General features: G+C 40.4%; 1 protein-coding gene across 2 annotated transcripts in view; it reads right to left on the minus strand.

Annotated features, from left to right (window-relative positions):
- ASCC1 (activating signal cointegrator 1 complex subunit 1) overlaps positions 1-21,113 on the minus strand; it is a 102,867-nt gene that overhangs the window by 73,890 nt on the left and 7,864 nt on the right. For both annotated transcript variants that reach the window (XR_004959991.1, XM_036265124.1), the window contains exons 4-5: positions 19,570-19,667; positions 7,645-7,823 (exon numbers count right to left, since the gene is read on the minus strand). Coding sequence is in view for 1 of the 2 variants with exons in the window: in XM_036265124.1 (XP_036121017.1) it covers positions 7,645-7,823; positions 19,570-19,667 (277 nt within the window). In the remaining variant the exon portion in view is untranslated. The remainder of the gene's footprint in view (positions 1-7,644; positions 7,824-19,569; positions 19,668-21,113) is intronic.

A 21,113-nucleotide genomic window follows, 5' to 3' on the forward strand; every position in this document is an offset into this window, starting at 1 on the left:
AGAGTTCCAGGAGAAGAAATGAAAGGAAGAAAAAAAAGATATTTGAGGAAATAATGCCTGAAAATTATCCAAATTTAAAGCAACATTAGCATGATGGCAAACTAAGAAGAACCAGGCCTTCATTCCCCCGCGGAAACACTAAATAAACAATAAGATATGGACCAAAGTAGCTCTGGGAGAACTCTAGAAATCAGTTAAGAAGATGCAACACCCAAGCAGACACCTAACCAAGACAAAGCTGCACTCAAAATGGTAGGAAATTCCATGTTTTCTCTCCACACTGTTTTCTCTCATGCCTTTGAGCTCCATCCAGCCTGGGATGTGAATCATCCCATTGTCCGGTTTATCCACCCTATAAGTTACCCACCTGTTAGTCACTTAGTAGCCATCTTGGTTATCAATATCAACAGTCAGTTTTACAGTACTTCTCTTCAAGTAACTCTTATTTTACTTAAATGGAGCCAACGTGCACAAGTAGTAATGCTGACAACATGGATATGCCAAAGAGAAGCCAAAAACTTTACCCTACTATGTAGGTATAGAAAAAACATTATATCGGGTTCAGAACTCTCTGTGGTTTCAGGGATCCATGGGGGTATTAGAATATATCCCCTGCAGATAAAACCAAGAGGCACCACACCATGCCTACTAGAATGGCCAAAATCAAAATAAGACAGATACCACCAAATGTTGGCAAGAATGTGGAGCAACCTAAACTCTCATACATCATTTATGGTAGAAGAACACAACCTCATTGGGAAAAGGTCCAAGTTTCCTATGAAACTAAACATCTAGACCTAGCTGGTTTGGCTCAGCAGTTAGAGAATCGGCCCAGGGACCAATGAGTCGCAGGTTCGATTCCAGTCAAGGGCACATACCTTGGTTGCAATTTAGTCCCTGGCCCTGGTTGGGGTCGTGCAAGAGGCAGCCACTCTATGTGTCCCTTTTGTGTCAATGTTTCTCTCTCTCTCTCTCCCTCCCTCCCACTCTATATGAACAAACATGGAAAAATGTCCTCTGGTGAGGATAAAGAAAACAAAAACAAAAAACTAAACATCTATCTGCACTTGATCCAACAATTATACTCCGAAGTATTTTCCCAAGAGGAATAAAAACATATACTTAACACAGTTTTCTGCACAAATGATTATATGCAGTAGCTTTATTTATAATAGCCAAAGACTGGCAACTATCCAAACATCCATCAATAGTTGAACAGATAAATAAATTCTGGTATATCCATGCAAAGGAATACTACTCAGCAGTAAAAAAAAATAAAATAAAATAACTAATGTAACACACACACCAACATGAATCTCAAAAATATTATGCTGAACAAAAAAAAAGCCACACAAAAGATTATACACTTATATTTATATGAAACTCTAGTCAAGGGAAATCAAAGAATAATAGAAAGCAGATTAAGCAGTTGCCTAGAATCACTGGTAAATGATGAGATGGCAAGGAGTGAAACTGATTGCAAAGAGGTACCAGGGAACTTTTTGGGTGATGGAAATGTTCTATATCTTGTTTGTGATAGCTGTTACACTGCTGTATGTTTGCCAACACTCATCAAAGTGGACTCTTAAAACAAGTGTAAGTTATAAGTCAATAAAGTTGATTTTTAAAAAAGAATAGGAAAAATGTTATCAAAATTGAAAGTCTACATTTCCTTAATCTATGTATTCTACATATAAGAATTTAACCCAAAATGTATCCCAAAGAAAACATCAGCCAAGGACATAAAGATGCAAGTACAAAATGTTTCTCACACATTATAATGAATAACAGAAATAACCCATGCACCAAGAAAGAGGTAGTGCCTGTTTGATTCCTGGTCAGGACACATGCCCAGGTTGTGGGCCCAATCTCCAGTAGAGAAAACTTTTGTGACTTGGGGTTAGTCAAAGAGTTCTTAGACATGACATCCAGAGTATGATCCATAAAAGTAAATTAGTAAATTGGACTTCTCCAAAATTTAAAACTTTTCTCTGTAAAAGACACTAACAAGAGAATGAAAGACTAGCTACAGCCTGCCTTTGGAAATCACATATCCAGCCCTGACCGGTTTGGCTCAGCGGTTAGAGTGTCGGTCTGTGGTCCAGAGAGACCTGGGTTCGGTTCTCGCTAAGGGCACGTACCTCAATTGCAGTTTGTCCCCGGTATCGGTTGGGGTCGTGTGAGTGGCAAGCACTCGATGTGTCTCTCTCACATTGATGTTTCTCTCTCTCTCTCTCTCTTCCTCCCTCTCTCCCTCCCACTCTATCTCAAGATAAATGCAAAAAAAAAAAAGTCCTCGGGTGAGGGTTAAAATAAAAATCCATTTTACTATATGATAATTTTTTTAAATTCTCACCCAAGGATATGTTCATTGTTTATTGATTTCAGAGAGGGAGGAAGGGAGTGAGAGAAAGAGGGAAAGGGACAGAGAGAAGAACATCAATGTGAGAGAGGAACATTGATCGGTTGCCTCCTGTAAGCAACCTGACTGGGGATCGAACCTACGACTTTTTTGTGTACAGGATGATGCTCCAACCAATTGAGCCACCTGGCCAGGGCACTATATGATAAGTTTTAAGGTAAAATAAAATTCTTAAAATTATTCTGAAAATAAATGGTTAATAGGGGTAAAAAAAAGTTATAGCCTTACCTCTTACTAAATACCAAAATACATCCATGTGAACTAAAAGTTAAATGTAAATTATGAAGTAATACTGACTAATACATATGAAGCTCTTACAAATAAATTAAAAAATGAACACTCTGAGAAAAATGACTGAAACATAAAGAAAAAAGAGTTAAAACTTGAAAAAGTCTTAACACCAATAATCAAATAAATTAACAGTAAATCAATGATTCTATTTTTTGTCCACTGGATTACAAAAAAATATATAAAAGAATGATAATAGCCCTGGCCAGTTTGGCTCAGTGGTTAGAGCGTCAGAGGGTAGACCAAAGAGTCTCGGGTTCAATTCTGGTCAAGGGTACGTACCTCGGTTGTGGTTCAGTCCCCGGGCCTTGGTTGGGGTCTTGCAGGAGGCAACCAGTAGATGTGTTTATCTCACATCAATGTTTTTCTCTCTCTCTCCACCTCTCACTCTATCTGAGATAAACAGAAAAATATCCTCAGGTTAGGATTTTAAAAAAAAGAATGATAACACCCAGTATTGGCAAGGGTAGGAAAAGAAATCTAAGGAAAGCTATAATTTGAAGTATAAAATGCTATAGCATTTCCTGAAGGTAATTTAGATATACATATCAAAAGCCTCCACACACACTTAGTCTTTTTCAACTTCTAGGAATTTACTAAATAAGAAGAATACTCATAACATCATTATTTATAATAAAAAATAGAATAAATAGGACTTCCGGTCAAGATGGCGGGGTAGGTAAACACAGTATCGCGTCCTCCCACAACCACATCAAAGTTACAACTAAACTACAGAACAATCATCATTCAAAACCGCCTGAAATCTACCTGAATGGAAGTCCTACAACTACGGAATTAAAGCAGCAGCCACATCCAGACTGGTAGGAGGAACGGAGGAGCAAGGGGCGGCAGCGGTGGAGGCGGCACGATGGGCTGGTCCCACACCACGTGTGGCGGATAAAAATCAGGAGGCTCCCGCGGCTGGGAAGGTCCTTACTGAGCACTGAGGGGTCCCCGTCCCACACCAGGTGCCCCGCTCAGGGTTCCAGTGCCAGGAAGAGAAGTCCCAATAACTTCTGGCTGGAAAAACCAGCAGGAACTGAGGCTCAGGGAAGCTGAAGCGGCTGGATCCCCAGGCAGCTCCTTAAAGGGCCCGCGCATGGACTTATCGGACTCTCTCCCTCTAAACTTGGAGGGGAGGCAGCTCGAGGGGCGCCAGAGACACACAGGGAAGAACTGAGCTGTTTGGCACTGGAGCGAGGGCTGGAGAGAGGGCTTTCTCCAGGACAAACATGCTGTCAGAGGCCTTTGTTCCTTTGGTGAACCCTTCCCTGGGGGGTCAGACAGCTGCCATATCTGAGGCCCCACCCTGGTGACTCCCTGAGGCCCCGCCCCACCACGCCCCACCCAACATTCAGGCCAACCCAAGATGTTGCCACTTGCTTAACCATAGGATTGGCCTGTCTTGAATCCTGCTTCAGGTTTTTCCTAAATTCTTTCAAACGAGCAGCATCTGGTCTCAGCTAGCCCCATACTGGTCTCAGCTAGCCCCTTACCTCTCGTTAAGTAATACACTGAAACAAATGCAGGGAGGCAGCCAAAATGAGGAGACAAAAAAACAGGTCTCAAATGAAAAAACAGAACAAAACCCCAATAAAAGAACTAAGCGAAATGGAGATAAACAACCTAACAGATGCTGAGTTCAAAATACTACTCATAAGGATGCTCAATGAACTTAGTGAGAACCTCAGTGAACTTAGTGAGGGCCTCAAGAGCATAAAAAAGGACCAGTCAGAAATCATGGATGCACAGTTAGAATTGAAGGAGGCATTAACTGAATTTACACAACTTCAATAATAGAGTACGTAAATCCAAGGAGCAAACCATCGATTTGGAATATAAGGAAGCAAAAAATGCCCAATCAGAACAGCAAAAAGAAAAAAGAATCCAAAAAAATGAGGATAGTGTAAGGAGCCTCTGGGACAACTTCAAGCGTGCCAACATTCGCATCTTGGGGGTGCCAGAAGGAGAAGAGAGAGAACAAGAAGTCGAAAATCTGTTTGAAACAATAATGGCAGAAAACTTCCCTAACTTGGTGAAGGAAACAGACATACAAGTCCAGGAAGCACACAGAGTCCCAAACAAGATGAACCCCAGGAGGCCCACACCAAGACACATCATCATCAAAATGCAAAAGGGTCAAGACAAAGAGAGAATCTTAAAAGCAGCAAGAGAAAGGCAGATAGTTACCTACAAGGGAGTTCCCATAAGGCTGTCAGCTGATTTCTCAAAAGAAACTTTGCAGGCCAGAAGGGAGTGGCAAGAAATATTCAGAGTGATGAAAAGCAACAACCTACAACCAAGATTACTCTATCCTGCAAAGCTGTCATTTAGAATTGAGGGTCATATAAAGAGTTTCCCAGACAAGAAAAAGTTAAAGGAGTTCATCACCACCAAACCATTATTATATGAAATGATGAAGGGTCTTTTTGAAGAAAAAGATAAAATATATGAACAACCAAAATGGCAATGAATGCATATCTATCAACAATGGAATCTACAAACAAAATGAACAGGTAGAAAGAAACATTCTCATAGATACAGAGAACATTTTGTTGGTTGCCAGTTGGAAGGGGGGTGGTGGAATGGGTGAAAAAGGTGAAGAGATTAAGAAGTACAAATTCATTGCTAGACTGACAAACCTCAAAGGGAAAGGGGTTGGGGGTTGGGGGGTGGGAAGAAATAATCCAAAGAACTTATATTCATTACCAATGGACACAGACAATAGTGTGGGAAAAGGCAGGAGTGGGGAGGAGGGGTCAATGGGGGAAAAATGTGGAACATCTGTAATACATTTTACATCCAACAATAAAGATTTAAAAAAAAAAAATAGAATAAAGAGTAAATAAGCCCTGGCCGGTTTGGCTCAGCGGTTAGAGCGTCAGCCTGCGGTCCGGAGAGACCCGGGTTCGGTTCCCGCTAAGGGCACGTGCCTTGGTTGCAGTTTGTCCCCAGCCCTGGTTGGGTCGTGTGGGTGGCAACCACTCGATGTGTCACTTTCACATCGATGTTTCTCTCTCTCTCTCTCCCTCTCACTCTATCTGAACAAAATATCAAAAAATGTCCTCGGGTGAGGATAAAACAAAACAAAACAAAAAAGAGTAAATAATTATACATCCATAGAACAAAACAGTAAGCAGTCATTTAGAAAAATCAAGTCATCTGAACAGTTATTGAAATCAAATAATGTTATTTTAGTCATCACTACTATAATTTTCTTCCTAGTCTCCAAAGGAAAGGTAAAATATTTAGGTTTAGTTCAATGATGAAACAGTGATCATGGTATAGTGTTAAATTTCAAAGAAAACAGGATATAAAACCATATGCAAGACATATTATTTTTTATTTTTATTTCTTTTTAAACAATTTTTTTTCTTTATTGATTTTTTAGAGAGAGAGGAATGAGAGGGAGAGAGAGATAGAAACACTGATGAGAGAGAACATAGACTGGCTGCCTCCTGCATGCCACCCCTGGGGATCGGGCCCACAACCTGGGCATGTGCCCTGACCAGGAATCGAACTGGCAACCTTTTGGTGCATGGGTCAATGCTCAACCACTGGGCCACACCAGCCGGGCCAATAAATATTTCTTTAATCACCTGAAAGTATATCCAAAAGGAGTTTTTTTGTTTGTTTGTTTTTTATCCTCACCCGAGGACATTTTTCCATTTTTTGTTCAGATAGAGTGGGAGAGAGAGAGAGGACGAGAGAGAGAGAGAAACATCGATGTGAAAGGGACACATCGAGTGGCTGCCCCCACACGACCAACCAGGGCCGGGGACAAACCGCAACCGAGGTACATGCCCTTAGCGGGAACTGAACCCGGGTCTCTCTGGACCGTAGGCTGACACTCTAACCGCTGAGCCAAACCGGCCAGGGCCAAAAGGAGTTTTTTATTTTTGTTTTTAAACATGCTTTTATTGATTTTTTAGAGAGAGAGGAAGGGAGAGAAAGATAGAAGCATCAATGTGAGTTACATCAATCAACTGCCTCCTGGACATCCCCTACTGGGGATCGAACCCACAATCCAGGAATGTGCCCTGAATGGGAATCAAACCAGGACCTCTCAGTCCATGGAATGACGCTCAACACACTGAACCACACCAGCCAGGCCAAAAGGAGTTTAAAAACTTATTTTCTACCCTGGCCCAGTGGCTCAGTTAGTTCGAGCATCATCCCATACACCAAAAGGTTTTGTGTTCAATTCCGGGACAGGGCATGTACAGGAGGCAACAGAGTGATGTTTCTCTCTCTCTCTCTCCCTTCTCTTTCTAAAAATCAATAAAAATAAATTTAAAAAAAAATTCCACATGCAAAATTGCTTTTTTTTATTAACCCCAAATAAGCCATGATGTCCAGAGGTGGAAGATCTATAAATAATGGCATCTCATTAACACTGCCGTCCACAAGGTGCAGGATATGTGCATATTAAGATGATCCTTTTGTGTATCAGAATTTTTAAATAGCCCTGGCCAGTTTGGCACAGCGGTTAGAGCGTCGGCCTGCGGTCCAGAGAGACCCGGGTTCGGTTCCCGCTAAGGGCACGTACCTGGTTGCAGTTTGTCCCCAACCCTGGTTGGTCATGCGGGTGGCAGCCACTCAATGTGTCTCTTTCATGTCGATGTTTCCCTCTCTCTCTCTCTTCTACTCTCTCCCTCCCACTCTATCTGAACAAAAAATGGAAAAATGTCCTCAGGTGAGGATTTAAAAAAAAATTTTTTTTTAATAATATTTCAACAATATTTAGACACTTATGTGCTGATATGTTTATACTTTTATTTCAGTTCAGAATTAAAATGGTTAGGTTTTAAAATCCGAAATGGTTACTTTTTTTGGTAGGAGAAGAGATTTGTATCTACTGTTTGAATTATGAACGGTTTTTGTAGTCTTCATTTTACTTTTAAACTTTTCGTTGTGTTTTGTGTACTGCTTACCATGGAGCACTTCTCCAGTACTTCTTCCTGGAACTTCAGGAATCGTTCCTGAACCTCAACTTCATTGAGGAAAAAGGAAAGAAAGTGAGTGAAGGGCTGCTTTCTTCTAAAAGTGAGCAAAAGAACATCAATCCGAGTTCGGGCTGAAATTACACCACTTCGATGCTGGCCAGTGATAACTACAAACAAACAAAAAATAGGGTTAACATACTCAAGGACCATCAAAATTCTTGTAATATAGGTGACTACTTGATACTGTCATCTGTGGGGAGCTGTCCTGAATGTGTACATAATTCTAAACAGGGAACAGTATCAAGGGTAAGAAACTTAAAATGAATTCAATCTAAGCAGAATGAGATCTAAAACAGAATATGCTTAGCCCTGGCCGGTTTGGCTCAGTGATTAGAGCGTCAGCCTGTGGTCCAGAAAGACCCGGGTTCAGTTCCCACTAAGGGCACGTACCTCGATTGCAGTTTGTCCCTGGCCCTGGTTGGGTCATGTAGGTGGCAGCTACTTGATGTGTCCCTTTCACGTCGATGTTTCTCTCTCTCTCTCTCCCTCCCAGTCTATCTGAACAAAATATTGAAAAATGTCCTCGGGTAAGGATAAAAAACAACAACAACAAAAAACAGAATATCCTTAAAGACCAGCTGATGAACTAGAAAAATGAGTTCAAAACTACAAAGCAAACTCTCATATATTGTTGATGGGAATGTGAACAGGTACAGCTGCTATGAAAAAGTCTGGCAGCTCCCTGAAAAGTTAAAAAGGAATTAGCATATGACCCAGCAATTCCATACCTAGACAGAAACCCAAAAGAAGTAAAAACAGGTAATCAAAAAAACTTGGACACAAATAAAATGTTCATAGCAAACTTTTCACAATACCAAAAGGTGGAATGAAACACAAATGTCCATCAACTGATAAACTGATAAACAAAATGTGGTATATCTACATAAAATAGAATATTATTTAGAAAAAAAAAAGGAATGAAGAACTGATGCATGCAAAAATATAGATGACTTTTGAAAACATTATGCTAAGTAAAACTCTAGACAAAAATAGGCCACATACTGTATGAATGTTTCCGTTTATAGGAAATACCCAAAACAAGCAAATTCATAGACAAAAAGCAAATTACTGACAGTCAAAGACTGGGGGTAAGAAGCAATGGGAAGTGACAGCATAATGGATATGAAGTTTCCTTCTGGGGTGACAAAAAACGGTTCTAAAACTTAGTCGGACAACACTGTAAATGTATAAATACCCGTGAATTCAATATTTTAAAAAGGTAGAAATGGTAAATTTTATGTCTAGAGGACAAATTAAAACCTACTAGATCATTTCCTTTTCTGGTCTCTCTAATTAAGGACAAACAAAATGCAAGTGCAGTCTTTTTTTTTTTTTTATCCTCACCTGAGGACATTTTTGCATTTATGTTCAAATAGAGGGGGAGGGAGAGAAGGGGGGGGGGGAGGGAGGGAGGGAGGGAGGGAGAAGGGGAGAGAGAGAGAGAGACATTGATGTAAGAGAGACACATGGAGTGGTTGCCACCCACACAACCCCAACCAGGGATGGGGACAAACTACAACCGAGGTAGGTGCCCTTAGGGGGAACTGAACCCGGGACTCTCTGGTCTGCGGGCCGACGCTCTAACCACTGAGCCAAACTGGTCAGGGCTGCAGTCTTGAATTCACATCACAATTCAATTTACTCTAACCAATACATTTGATGTTTCCATATACTTTGTTTCCCTACCAGATCAATAAGCCAGTTTATCCTCTTGTTTTCAATTAAATTAGTTCCACCAAATTCTTACTTTTTTTTCAATCCTCACCAGAGGACATTTTTTCCCATTTATCTTCAGATAGAGTGGGAAGGAGAGAGAGAGAGAGAGAGAAGCATCAACGCAAGAGGAACACATCAACTGATTGCCTCCCGCTTGACCCCAACCAGGGACAGGGACGAACCACAACCAAGATATGAGGTACGGGCTGACACTAACCACAGAGCCAAACCGGCCAGGGCCAAATTCTTACTTTTAATGATTAGACACACTTATTTTTCACACTGAAATATCTGTACTTTCTAAATCAAAAGTTAATCTTTACAATCTGCTTACCCTTTTCTGGTTAAATTTTGGAATGATTCATTATTTTAAAATGGCCAATGTCTCGCCCTGGCCAGTTTGGCTCAGCAGTTGAGCGTCGGCCTGTGGACCAGAGAGTCCTGGGTTCGGTTCCTGCTAGGGGCACGTACAGAAAGAAAAAAAAAAGGGGGAGAGGGCCAATGTCTCCACATTTATGCCATGTTATAAAAATTATTAATATGGCCCTGGCCGGTTTGGTTCAGCAGTTAGAGCATCGGCCTGCGGTCCAGAGAGACCCAAGTTCAGTTCTCACTAGGGGCACGAACCTCGGTTGCAGTTTGTCCCTGGCCCTGGTTGGGTTGTGCAGGAGGCAGCCACTCAACGTGACCCTTTCACATGGATGTTTCTCTCTCTCTCTCTCTTCCTCTCTCTTCCTCCCACTCTATCTGAACAAAAAATGGAAAAATGTCCTCGGGTGAGGATAAAAAAATAAAAATAAAAATTATTTATATGTTACTATATAGATAGCAAAAATGGGGAATATATTAAACTGTCAATAGCAATTAGATCTGGGATTCCTATTACAAAAGATTTCCCTTTATAGCTGCATATAATTTCTACAAGATTCCATGTTTAAAGTATACAGTAATTTTAAATTTAGGAAAAAAGTAGGTAAATAAGTTTAAATGCAATTATAAAACACTTCAGTATTTGTAACTTGAACTTTAAAGCTTAAGGAAAGACCCATGTTTTCTTTATTTATAATTCTAATGAACTGAATATTTATTTTAATAATAGCCCTATATAAATGTGGCTAAAGTTCTTATACTGGAGTTTACTGAGGTTACAAGAGGCTGGGGAAAACGCTAGTATAGGACCCCACGTGCAGCTAGTTAGACTAAAAGTTACATGAATTAAAATTAAATAGTTACAAATTCAGTTCCTCAGTCACAGCAGCCACATTTTAAGTACTCATAGTCACATGTGGCTAGTGGTTCCTGTGCTGGACAGTGCAAATGTAGAACATACCCATCATCACAGATGGTTCTTTTGGACATCACTGCTCTAAAGTCAACTTTACATATCTGTCACAGTGATTATTCTTACAGAGCACAAAATTAGAAGAGTACTGGTCATTTTTTTTCTCCTGAAACAAAACAATCTATGGGAAAAAAAAAAATTCCCAAAAGGCAGAGGAGTGAATGGAAGCTACACAGACGGTCTCCCAGGACCAAACTGGAATTACAACTAAAATAAAGACAAACCGTCAGGAAAAAGCAACAGAAAAGCAGCTTGCAAGGATCATATAACCAGGGACACTGGCTCGATCCTGGTAGGATTGCAGAGGCACAAGAGTGGGGCTGGGAGCCCAAGGTCGGCAGTGGCCTTAGCTGTGAGCAGCACCCTCAGGGTTAAAGTTCCAAGCGGCTCCACAGCCCAGAGTCAGGAAAGACGCTAAAATAGCCACAGCCACTCACCTTGGGCTCTGGCAGAGGGAGGGCAGACTGAACTGGAACTGCGTGGGGACACTTGGGATTTGGAGGGCGCTCAGAGCTTTCGCTGAGTTGCAGCCACACAGGATGGTGGCCATCTTACTCCTTCCCAGGGCTCTGGGGAGAGGTGGAGGCCCCTCCCTCGGAGATTCAACCCCACCCAGGTGGGCCATTGAAATGCAAATTGAGGCTCATTAATAACCAGCATTTGGCCCTGGCTGGTTTGGCTCAGTGGTTAGAGCATCGGCCTGCGGTCCTGAGAGACCCGGGTTCGGTTCCCGCTAAGGACGCGTACCTCGGTTGCAGTTTGTCCCCGGCCCTGGTCGGTCGTGCGGGTGGCAGCCACTCGATGTGTTCCTTTCACATCGATGTTTCTCTCTCTCTCTGTTCCTCTCCCCCCACCCCCACTCTACCTGAACAAAAAATGGAGAGGTGTCCTCGGGTGAGGATAAAAAATAAATAAAAATAAAAAATAACCAGCATTTGGCCCTGGCCAGTTTGGCTCAGCGGTTAGAGCGTCGGCCTGCTGTCTGGAGAGACCCGGGTTCGGTTCCCGCTAAGGGCATGTACTTCGGTTGCAGTTTGTCCCCGGCCCTGGTTGGGGCCCTGGTTGGTCGTGCGGGTGGCAGCCACTCGTGTTCCTTTCACGTCGATGTTTCTCTCTCTCTGTTCCCCTCTCTCCCTCCCACTCTACCTGAACAAAAAATGGAAAAATGTCCTCGGGTGAGGATAAAAAAATAAAAATAAAAAAATAACCAGCATTTGCCCCACCCTTGGGAAATCCCCTTATGCTGAGCACCTGAGGGAGTTTTTCATTCAACTGAGAACACAAGGCTCTTCAAGTAACCTGCTACTGATAGCCTCCAGGCAAAAAGCTAGAGGATAACTGAACCATTCCTGAGCTAGCAACTCTAACCAGGAAAGTAAGACTTGACAGTGGTGTTTAACGTGGGTCCTCCCTCGCTCATCCAAAACCGAGAGAGGGAGCCACAAACAGCAGAACACCAACACCTACAGGGAAAATTTGGCAGGCTCCAAAGCCCACTGTGATAGCCAAAATGGTGAAACAAAAAAACAAATGCCAAATGAAAGAACAAGAGACTTATACAAAAGATGAGATAAATGAGGAGCAGTTAAGCATGGTAACAAAGCTAGAATTCAGAGCCATGATTTGAGGAAGCTCAATAGCATGAGTAAGGATATCAACACCATGAGTAAAGATATAGAAATGTTGAAAATCAACCAACTGGAAATCAAAAATCACTAAGAAGAAATCAAGAATGACATATCAGAAACAAAGAACACATTGGAAGATCCAAACAGCAGAGTAGAGGAAGCTGAGGACTGGATCAATGAATTAGAAGACAGTGTAGAAAAAACTCAACCAATCAGAAAACCAAAAGGAAAAAATTTAAAAACAGGAAGACAGCTTAAAAAAATTGTGGGACAACTGGAAATGTAATAACATTCGCATCATAGGAGAACCCAAAGAAGAAGAAAATGAGCAATGGTTAGAGAATATATTTCAAGAAATAGTGACAGAAAACTAACCTAATTTGGTGAAAGAAGGCATTCAAGTTCAAGAAGCACAGAGAGCCCCAAGTAAGAAGAACCAAAACAGGCCCTCACCAAGACACAGTTATTAAAATGCCAAAAATTAAAGACAGAGAGCATCCTAAAGGCAACAAGAGATAAGCAACAGGTTACCTACAAAGGAAACCCATACGGCTCTCAGCTGACTTCTCAACAGCAACACTACAGGCCTGAAGGGAATGGCATGAAGTAATCAAGGTCAAGAAAAACAAGGATCTGAATCCAAGACTATTCAACCAAGTAAGGCTATCATTCAAAATAGAAGGTCAATAAAGAGCTTCCCAAACAAAAAAAGGTTAAGGGAATAAATACATTAGCACCAAACCAGCACTGCAAGAAATATGAAAAGGACTGCTGTAATTGGTAGAAGAAACAGGAAGAAAAATAGAACCAAACTAAACAAAAATGGCAATAAATAAGTACATATCAATAATCAGCTTAAGTGTAAATGGATTAAATGCTCCCATCAAAAGACAGTAGTTGATTGGATAAGAAAGCATGACTCATCTATATGTTGTTTCCAAGAGACCCACCTCACAACAAAAGACTCACATAGGTTGAAAGTGAAGGAATGGAAAAAATCTCGCAAGCAAATGGAAAGGAAAAAAAAGCAGGAGTAGCAATACTCATATCTGATATAATAGATTTCAAAATGAAGGCCATAACTAGAGACAAAGAAGGCCACTATATAATATTGAAAGGATCTATCCAACAAGAAGATATAACCTTGATAAACATATATTCACCCAATATAGGAGCACCAAATATATTAAAAATCTTCTGAAGGACTTCAAAGGAGAAATCAACAGCAATACAATCACAGCAGGGGACTTCAACACCTCGCTGACATCTCTGGATAGATCCTCTAGATGAAAAATTAGCAAGAGACTCTAAATGAAGCACTAGACCAAATGGATTTAATAGATATATACAGAGAAAACTACACCCTAAAACTACAGAATTCACATTTTTCTCAAGTGCACATGGGACATATTCAAAGATAGACCACATGTTAGGACACAAACTAAGTCTCTACAAGTTCAAGAAGATTGAAATCATATCAAGCATCTTCTCAGATCACAATGGCATGCAACTAGAAATCAATTGCAACAAGAACATGCAAAGACATTTGAACACATGGAGGCTAAATAGCATGTTATTAAACAATGAATGGGTTACCGAGGAGATCAAGGAAGAAATTAAAAACTTCCTGGACACCAATGAAAATAAACACACAACAACACAAAATCTATGGAATACAGTGAAAGCAGTTCTGAGAGGGAAGTTCATAGCACTACAGGTCTACCTCAAGAGGCAAGAAAAATTTCTAATAGACTATCTAACCTCACTATCTAACCTAGTTAAAAGTTATCTAGTTAAGCCCTGGCCAGTTTGGCTCAGCGGTTAGAGCGTCGGCCTGCGGTCCGGGAGAGACCCGGGTTCGGTTCCCGCTAAGGGCATGTACTTCGGTTGCAGTTTGTCCCCGGCCCTGGTTGGTCGTGCGGGTGGCAGCCACTCGATGTGTCCCTTCACGTCGATGTTTCTCTCTCTCTCTCTCCCTTCCTCTCTTTCCCTCCCACTCTATCTGTACAAAAAATGGAAAAATATCCTCGGGTGAGGATAAAAAAAAAAAAAAAAAGTTATCTAGTTAAGCCCTGGCCGGTATGGCTCAGCGGTTAGAGCGTCGGCCTGCGGTACAGAGAGACCCGGGTTCGGTTCCTGCTAAGGGCATGTACCTCGGTTGCAGTTTGTCCCCGGCCCTGGTTGGTCGTGCGGGTGGCAGCCACTCGATGTGTCCCTTCACATCGATGTTTCTCTCTCTCTCTCTCTTCCTCTCTCTCCCTCCCGCTCTATCTGAACAAAAAATGGAAAAGTGTCCTCGGGTGAGGATAAAAAAAAAAAAAAGTTATCTAGTTAACTAGACTATCTCACCTAGTTAAAGAACTAGAAAGCAAACAAAAATAAAACCCCAGAGCAAGTAGAAGGAAGGAAATAGTAAAGATCAGAGCAGAAATAAATGACATAGAGACCAAAAAAAAAAAAAACAATTCAAAGGATCAATGAAACAAAGAGATGGTTTTTCGAAAAGATGAACAAGATTGATGGACCCTTAGCTAGACTCACCAAAAAACAAAGAGAACCCAAATACACAAAATCAGAAATGAAAGAGGAGAACAACTGACACCACAGAAATACAAAAGATCGTTAACAACTACTTTGAACAATTATATGGCAACAAATTCCACAATCTAAGCGTAATGGACAAATTTCAGGAAACACAGTCTCCCAAAATTGGACCGGGAAGAGATAGAAAACTTGAACAGACCAATAACAACTAAGGAAATTGAAGATGTAATCAAGACTCTCCCAGCAAACAAAAGCCCAGGCCCAGATGGCTTCACGGGGGAGTTTTACCGAACATTCAAAAAAGAACTAACACCCATTCTCCTCAAACTATTTCAAAAAATTCACGAAGAAGGAAGACTTCCAAACTCGTTTTATGAGGCCAGCATAATTCTAATTCCAAAACCAGAAAAAGACACTACAAAGAAAGGAAAATACAGGCCAATATCCCTGATGAACATAGACGCCAAAATCCTGAACAAAATACTAGCAAATAGGATCCAGCAATACATCAAAAAAATGACTCACCATGACCAAGTGGGATTCATCCCAGGGATGCAAGCTGGTACAATATTTGCAAATCAATAAATGTAATACACCACATAAATAAAATGAATAAAAACCACATGATCATATCAATAGATGCTGAAAAAACATTCGACAAAATTCACCATCTATTTCTGATAAAAACGCTCAGCAATGTGGGAATAGAGGGATCATATCTCAACATAATAAAGGCCATATATGAAAGACCTACACTACAGCCAACATCATACTCAATGGGCAGAAACTAAAAGCATTTCCCTTAAGAACAGGAACAAGACAGGGATGCCCACTTTCGCCACTCTTATTTAACATACTACTAGAAGTCTTAGCCACAGCAATCAGACAGGAAGAAAAAATAAAAGGGATCAAAATTGGAAAGGAGGAAGTGAAACTGTCATTATTTGCAGATGACATGATATTATACATAGAAAACCCTAAAGACTCCATCAAAAATCTACTAGACTTAATAAATGAATTTGGCAAAGTAGCAGGATACAAAATTAACATCAAGAAATCGACGGCATTCTTATACACCAATGATGAACTCACAGAAAGAGAAACTAAAAAAAAATCCCATTTACTATTGCGGCAAAAAAATTAAGATACCTAGGAATAAACTTAACCAAAGAAATAAAGGACCTATTTGCAGAAAACTACAGGACATTGAAAAAAGAAATAGAGGAAGATATAAAAAGTAGAAACACATACCTTGTTCATGGATTGGAAGAATTAACATCATTAAAATGTCCATACTACCCAAAGCAATCTATAGATTCAATGCAATCCCCATCAAAATACCAATGATGTATTTCACAGAACTAGAACAAATACTTCAAAAGTTCATATGGAACCAAAAAAGACCCCGAATAGCCACAACAATTTTGAAAAAGAAGGACAAAGTAGGTGGGATCACAATACCAGATATCAGGTTATACTACAAAGCTAATGTAATCAAAACAGCCTGGTACTAGCACAAGAACAGGCATATAGACCAGTGGAACAGAACAGAGAACCCAGAAGTGGACCCAAGACATTATGCTCAATTAATATTTGACAAAGGAGGCAAGAGCATACAGTGGAGTAAAGACAGCTTCTTTAATAAATGGTATTGAGCCCTGGCCGGTTTGGCTTAGTGGTTAGAGCGTCGGCCTGCGGTCCGGAGAGACCCGGGTTCGGTTCCCGCTAAGGGCACGAACCTTGGTTGCAGTTTGTCCCCGGCCCTGTTTGGGTCGTGTGGGTGGCAGCCACTCGATGTGTCCCTTTCATGTCGATGTTTCTCTCTCTCTCTCTCCCTCTCACTCTATCTGAACAAAATATCGAAAAATGTCCTCGGGTGAGGATTAAAAAATAAATAAATAAAATAAAAAAATAAATGGTATTGGGAAAATTGGACAGCTAACATGCAAAAAAAATGAAACTAGACCATCAACTTACACCACACACAAAAATAAACTCAAAATGGATAAAAGACTTAAATGTGACCCATGAATCCATAAAAATCCTAGAAGAAAATGTAGGCAACAAAATTTCGGACATCATATGCAGAATTTTTACTGATAAATCACCGAAGGCAACAGAACAAAGGAAAAAAATGAACACATAAAACTACATCAAACTAAAAAGCTTCTGCACAGCAAAAGAAACAACCATCAAAATGGAAAGGCAACCCACTGTATGGGAGAGCATCATTGCCAATGATACATCAGATAAGGGGTTAATTTCCAAAATATATGGAGTACTCATACAACTCAACAAAAGGAAGACAACCCAATTAAAAAATAGGCAGAGGAGCTGAATAGACACCTCTCCAAACAGGACATACAAACGGCCAAGAGACATATAAAGAAATGCTCAACATCACTAATCATCAGAGAGATGCAAATTAAAACAACAATGAGGTATCACCTCACACCTGTCAAAATGGCCGCCATCAACAAATCATCAAACAACTGTTGGCGAGGGTGTGGAGAAAGGGGACTCTAGTACACTGCTGATGGGAATGCAGACTGGTGCAGCCACTATGGAAAACAATATGGTGTTACCTCAAAAGATTAAAAACTGAACTTCCATTTGACCCAGTGATCCCACTTCTAGGAATATACCCTAAGAAGCCTGAAACACCAATCAGAAAGAATATATGTACCCCATGTTCATAGCAGCACTATTTACAATAGCTAAGATCTGGAAACAGCCCAAGTGTCCATCAGTAGACGAATGGATAAAAAAGCTGTGGTACATATACACAATGGAGTACTATGCAGCTATTAGAAAGATCTCTTATCCTTTGAGATGACATGGAGGGACCTGGAAAGTATTATCCTAAATGAAACAAGCCAAGCAGAAAAAAACAAATACCACATGATCTCACTTATTTGTGGAATATAATGAGCATAACAGTCTGAGGAATAGGGTAGACCCAGAGACGTGGAAGTAGAGTACAGACTGACAACCCTCAGTAGAGGGGCTAGTGGGGGAGGGAAAAGATAAACCACAGAACTTATATGCATGTACGCATAACCAATGGACATGAACAACAAAGTGGGGGACGGGGTGGGGAGGATGGGGAGGGTGTCAAAGTGGTAAAAAAGGAGAAACATCTGTAACAAAAATAAAATTAAAGAAAAATTAATTTAAAAAAAAAAATCTATGGGTGTCTATAGAAAATGGATTAAAGGAGACTGCTAAACTTAGTTGACTTTTTAGAAGTACTATAGTTTTAGGATGAGCTTTTTTCTTTTTTTTTAAATTCCTCACCCGAAGATATTTGGATATTTTTCTACTTATTATCAGATAGAGTGGGAGGGAGGGAGAGAGAGAGACCGAGAAAACATCGATGTGATAGAGCCACATCGACTGGCTGCCACCCACACGACCCCACCAGGACCAGGACGAACCGCAACCAAGGTACATGCTCTTGATCAGAATCGAACCCGTGAATCATTGGTCCATGGGCCAACGCTCTAACCACTGAGCAAAACTGGCCAGGGCTAGGATGAGTTTTTTTTAAATTTTGTCACCATAATGCCCCTCACTCAAAGCCATTTTACAACACAAGCCTGTGCCCTTGGTTCACACTGATGTTTGGCACAGACACTTTCTGACTTGTTTTATATTACCAAACAATTTCCCCTCGCCTCAGCAGCTATTTGAATCAAATTGGTATTTTAATCATTACTCATAGCCTACAAAGCAAGGGAAGAATGAGCAAACACTTATGGAAAGGGTTGAACTTTATTTCAAATTTGCAGGTCTCATTGGTTCTCGCTAATTCTATATATATGTATATCTTTTTTTATCCTCACCCGAGGGCATTCCCGCATTTATCTTCAGATAGAGCACGAGGGAAAGAGGGAGGAAAAGAGAGAGAAACATCGATGTTAGAGAGACACATCGACTGGTTGCCACCCATACAACCCTAACCAGGGCCAGGAACAAACTGCAACCGAGGTACATGCCCTTAGCAGGAACCGAACCCGGGACTCTCTGGTCCGCAGGCTGACGCTCTAACCGTTGAGCCAAACCAGCCAGGGTAGTTCTCTCTAATTCTAATTTGAAACAATTCACAAACTCCATTTCAAGATATTAAAGCATAAAAAAAAAATCCCCTATTCACAACAAAATCCGGAAGCTTTATCCCATCAGTGCATGGTAAAACATAAAATGAAGGCCCAGGTCCTCAATCAGGTTGTATAATTATATCTTTCCTCATTTGGGAGATTAATACTGATATATCATAAAAAGGTCAATAGCTACAGAACCTCATCAAGAATATAGTCACACCCTGCCAGTGTGTCTCAGTGGTTGAGCGTTGATCCATGCACCGAGAGGTCACCGGTTCAATTCCCGAACAGGACACATGCCCAAGTTGTGGGCCAAATCCCCTGTGGGAGGCATGCAGGAGGCAGCCAATCAATGTTCTCTATTAATCGATGTTTCTGTCTCTCTCTCTCTCCCTTCCTCTTTCTCTAAAATCAATAAAGATTTAAAAAAGAATATAGTCACTAAACACTTCAGTTGGGTTACATTATTCCATACACACGCAAAAATGATTGCACATATAACACATATACTGGGTCTCACCAATTTCTCCTTCTTGTCCAGGTTTAGGAATACTAATAGAAGTTTTGGTCTCCGCTTCTAGTTTCTTCCTAGTGTCCCCTCTCTTTCCAACTATATGCCTATAATATAAATAAAAATTAATTACTGGAAGGAAATTAAGCAAAAATGTACCAAAATAAAGAATTCTATCATGTTTAAATAATATGTATCCAGAGACACTCCCTTACAGAAAAGTGCTTCAGAAAAGCTCAATATTTGTAGAGGAACTAACAAGTCATATAGCTTTACAGAACATGCAGCATTACACTCATTGACAAAATGATGTCCTACAGCCAAAGTTAATGTAAGGATATAATAACTATGCCCAACACCTGTTTGCTTCTCAAAATTAAAATCTGAGTCTGCAGTTCAGTGAAAGGAAAGCTGGCATAGTCTCAAAGGCAATTTCAGAAACCAATGGGGCTACAGTTTGGGGGGCGGGGGAGCTTCTCCTTTTGGAGAACAACTTAACTATATTATGAATCCATCCTAAGGGAATTGTCCTTGCTTAATTAAATAAGAATAAAGAACTTAGCAAAGAGTAGAGTCCACCATTCAGAATAGATTTAAAAGCAGAGTAATCAGGTAAACCTCAGGAGGCTGAATTCACATAGACATGTTTTATTTGGGAGTTTCACCTATAAATTGGGAAATTTCACCTAAAAATTTCTATTCCAGGTTCTATAGCTAAATTAGACAATTCATAGCAACAATAGACTGGAGCCTGTTCTCATCCCTTAAAATGGAACATGAGCTCATCACAATTCCCATCATACCCTACTGTCTTTCATCTGCTCCACTAGATTATCTATTGGCTCATTTGCATTACTTGCCTGGCCCTCCTAGTATAAATAATTCTGACATTCCAAGGTTATCTTCTGGAACCCATAGTAATTAATGTGTTATAGTGAATGAGACTACTGAATCCCAGGAGAGAAGTTTCAGAGTCTATAAAGTACTAAGAGACCATCTCTGGACTATAAAGTTAAGAGGAAAAACTCCCCCATCATCACAGTATTTTGGCTTCTATTATTTCAATACAGTACCCAATAGCATGGATGACTATATATAAAACTGTACATGTGCTTTAATTCTTTTCAACATTATTTTATATTAGTTTCAGGTGTGCAGCATAGTGGGTAGACAATCATATACTTTACAAAGTGATCCTCTAAAATTTCAAGAACCCACCTGGCATTATATATCGTTATTACAATATTATTGATTACATTTCCTATGCTGTACTTTAGATCCCATGACTACTTTGTAACAACCAATTTGTACTTCTTAATCCCTTCACCTTTTTCACCACCACCCTACCCTCTGCCCCTCTGGCAACCATCAGTTTGTATTCTGTATCTCTGAGTCTGTTTCTTTGTTTATTTTGTTTTTTAGATTCCACATATAAGTGAAATCATATGGTATTTGTCTTTTTCTATTTTCACTTAGCATAATACCCGTTTTGGTCCAACCATGCTGTCACAAATGGTAAGATTTCATTCTTTTTTATAGCTGAGTAATTTCCA

This window comes from Molossus molossus, unplaced genomic scaffold, assembly GCF_014108415.1.
Source record: "Molossus molossus isolate mMolMol1 unplaced genomic scaffold, mMolMol1.p scaffold_m16_p_17, whole genome shotgun sequence".
NCBI lineage: Eukaryota > Metazoa > Chordata > Mammalia > Chiroptera > Molossidae > Molossus > Molossus molossus.